The 2,604-nt window shown below is 41.9% G+C and overlaps 1 protein-coding gene across 1 annotated transcript; it reads right to left on the bottom strand.

Moving 5' to 3' along the window:
- Positions 1-275: 275 nt before the first annotated feature.
- On the bottom strand, positions 276-2,157 carry LOC143571083 (uncharacterized). The gene is made up of 3 exons (XM_077056598.1): positions 1,912-2,157; positions 1,105-1,522; positions 276-1,048 (listed from the first exon to the last, which is right to left on the bottom strand). Exons 1-3 carry the CDS (start codon positions 2,155-2,157, stop codon positions 276-278), a joined length of 1,437 nt encoding a protein of 478 aa, XP_076912713.1.
- Positions 2,158-2,604: the final 447 nt, after the last annotated feature.

The following is a 2,604-nucleotide window of genomic DNA, read 5'->3' as shown; positions in this document are numbered from 1 at the left end:
AAATTCAGTACACAGAGTGGTGCTGGTAGAAACGAAAATGATGTCATCCACATAAATTTGAACAAGGATGAGGTCCTTTCCAACCGTCTTCAAAAAGAGTGTCTGATCAATGATCCTACGCTTGTAACCATGTTCCAACAAGTGAGCTGTTAGCGTAGCATACCATGCCCGAGGGGCATGGTGAAGACCATAGAGAGCTTTGTCTAGCTTGTAGACGTGATCAGGATACTTAGAACTTCTGAAGCCTGGTGGCTGATTCACATAGATTTCTTCCTTTACTTCCCTGCACAGAAAGGCGGTCTTGACATCCATTTGATAGACAGTAAATCCCATATAGGATGCATATGCCAATAATATACAATTGCCTCAAGTCGAGCTACGGGAGCGTAAACTTCTGTGTAGTCCAACCCTTCTACCTGACGAAATCCACGAACTACAAGACGAGCCTTGTTTCTTACAATAACCCCAGTATCGTCTTGCTTGTTTCTAAAAACCCATCTCGTGTCAAGCGAATTTTTCCCACTAGGCAGTTCCACCAATTTCCAGACATTTAGCTTGTCAAACTGATTTAGCTCTTCATGCATTGCATCTACCCAGCTAGGTTCATGAAGTGCCATGTCAACTGATTTCGGTTCGATCTGAGAAATGCAACAAAAGTAGAGACAATTGTTTATGTTTCCTGTTTGACTTCTTGTTGATACACCCGACTCAAAGGGACCAATGATATTTTTAATTGGATGATCCCGTTGAATTCTTGATGGAACGGAGTGATCTAGAACAATGCTGGTGGCCGGCAAATTTGTGAGTTCATCAAGCGAATCGATTAGAGGATTTCTCCAACCAGAAGCTGCTGTACTATGCTGATACGAGGTACTAGCAATGTATTTGTTCGGAATAGCATATGGAAAGAGAGTACTTCCGAAAACTTGTCTGATGAGACTCTCCACCTCAACTAATGGAACATTAGCCGAAGGTGTTGAGGTTGAAGGCAAACCATTTTCAATCGGAGAACTTGGAGTTGATTCTGAGACAAGTGTCGGATCAGGATCTTGAGAACCCAGGATGATGGTTGACTATTGTCGAACAATTTTGGCGGATCAATACCCGCGACTGACCCCTTTTGAAGAATATCAAACAACTCTTCATCTTCATCAGCACATCCCACTATATCAGAAGTTTTAGGATCGACAGTTGAAGGCACATTGAATGACTTGAATAGTTCATTGTAGTCAAACAACCAGTTAGGTCCCACTCTAGCATCCGTCTCGTTTTCCTCAAGCCACCGAATATCGTACGATTCCACGATTTGCTTTGTGGACTTGTTGTATACCCTGTAAGTAGTGTGACCCACATAACCCATAAAATAGCAGTCATCGGCCTTTGCTCCAAATTTCGGAGTCGAGTCAAGGTTCAACAGTGTGCAGGGACATCCGAACGCATGAAAATGAGCAACAGTGGGTTTGTGTCCATAGATGATCTCATATGGACTCTTCATCTGGCTTTTGTTGATCAGAACCCGATTCTGCACATAGCATGCAGTGTTAACAGTTTCAGCCCAGAAAAACAGCGGTAGTTTTGAGTCCACAGCATAGTTCTTGCTGCCTCGATAAGAGTTCGGTTTCTTCTCTCAGCAACTCCATTTTGTTGCGGTGTGCGAGCTGAACTGTATTGTCTGAGCACACCCCTTTCAGCACAGAAGTGATTCAACACGAAGTTCTTGAACTCAGTTCCATTTTCGCTACGAATACTCTTAAGCTTCAGATTCAGCTAATTTTCCATTAGTACCACGAACCTCTTGATCAGCTCTGTAGTTTCACTCTTATTTGACAAGAAAAATACCCAAGTAAAACGTGAGTAATCATCAGTAATAACTAAACAATAAGAGCTACGTGAAAGACTCAATACGTGTACCAGACCAAACAGATCCATGTGAAGCAACTGAAACACAGATGAGATGGAATTAAACACTTTCGGCTTGTGAGGTTTGCGGTGATGTTTGCCCAAAGCGCAAGCAACACATTTCTCAATTGTTGTTTTAGAAAGGCGGTTCAAGTTTTTGACATTTTCATGTCCAAGACGACGATGCCCCAACATGGCATTATGTTCCGATACTTTTGAAAATAGACATGTAATTTCTTCTGGAACATTTCTGTTCATGTCGATCACGTAAGCGTTATCTTTTATTTGTGATCGAACAAGAACCCAGTCTTCTGGTATAATTATATCAGGTTATAAAATCAAGCACTCTTTGTTCGTGAAATGAGTTGAAAAGCCTTTATCACAGATCTGCGAAACACTGAGTAGACTGTGTTTTAGTTCTGGAACAAAGTTTACATTTTCGAATCTCAATACTCCATTACATACCGTACCCTTCTGCGTGATTTTACCTTTCTCCCCTCCCGCAAGGGAAACATAGCCTCCATTAAAGATCTGAATGTCGTTCAATTGAGATATGTCCCCTGTCATGTGCCTGGAACAGCCACTATCAACAAACCACGGTCTGATGATATTCCTCCATAGCCGTTCCTACAACATGTGCGAGATTAGTTAGATTTTGGTACCTAGTCCATAGTCACTCTGGGCACACCAAGTTTATCAATTTTA

Source organism: Bidens hawaiensis, unplaced genomic scaffold (assembly GCF_021521415.1).
Source record: "Bidens hawaiensis isolate Kalapana, Puna unplaced genomic scaffold, B.hawaiensis_p1.1 tig00001299_1, whole genome shotgun sequence".
Lineage (NCBI taxonomy): Eukaryota > Viridiplantae > Streptophyta > Magnoliopsida > Asterales > Asteraceae > Bidens > Bidens hawaiensis.
The sequence above is the reverse complement of the archived record's forward strand: the minus strand, read 5'-3'. Positions and strand labels throughout refer to the sequence as shown.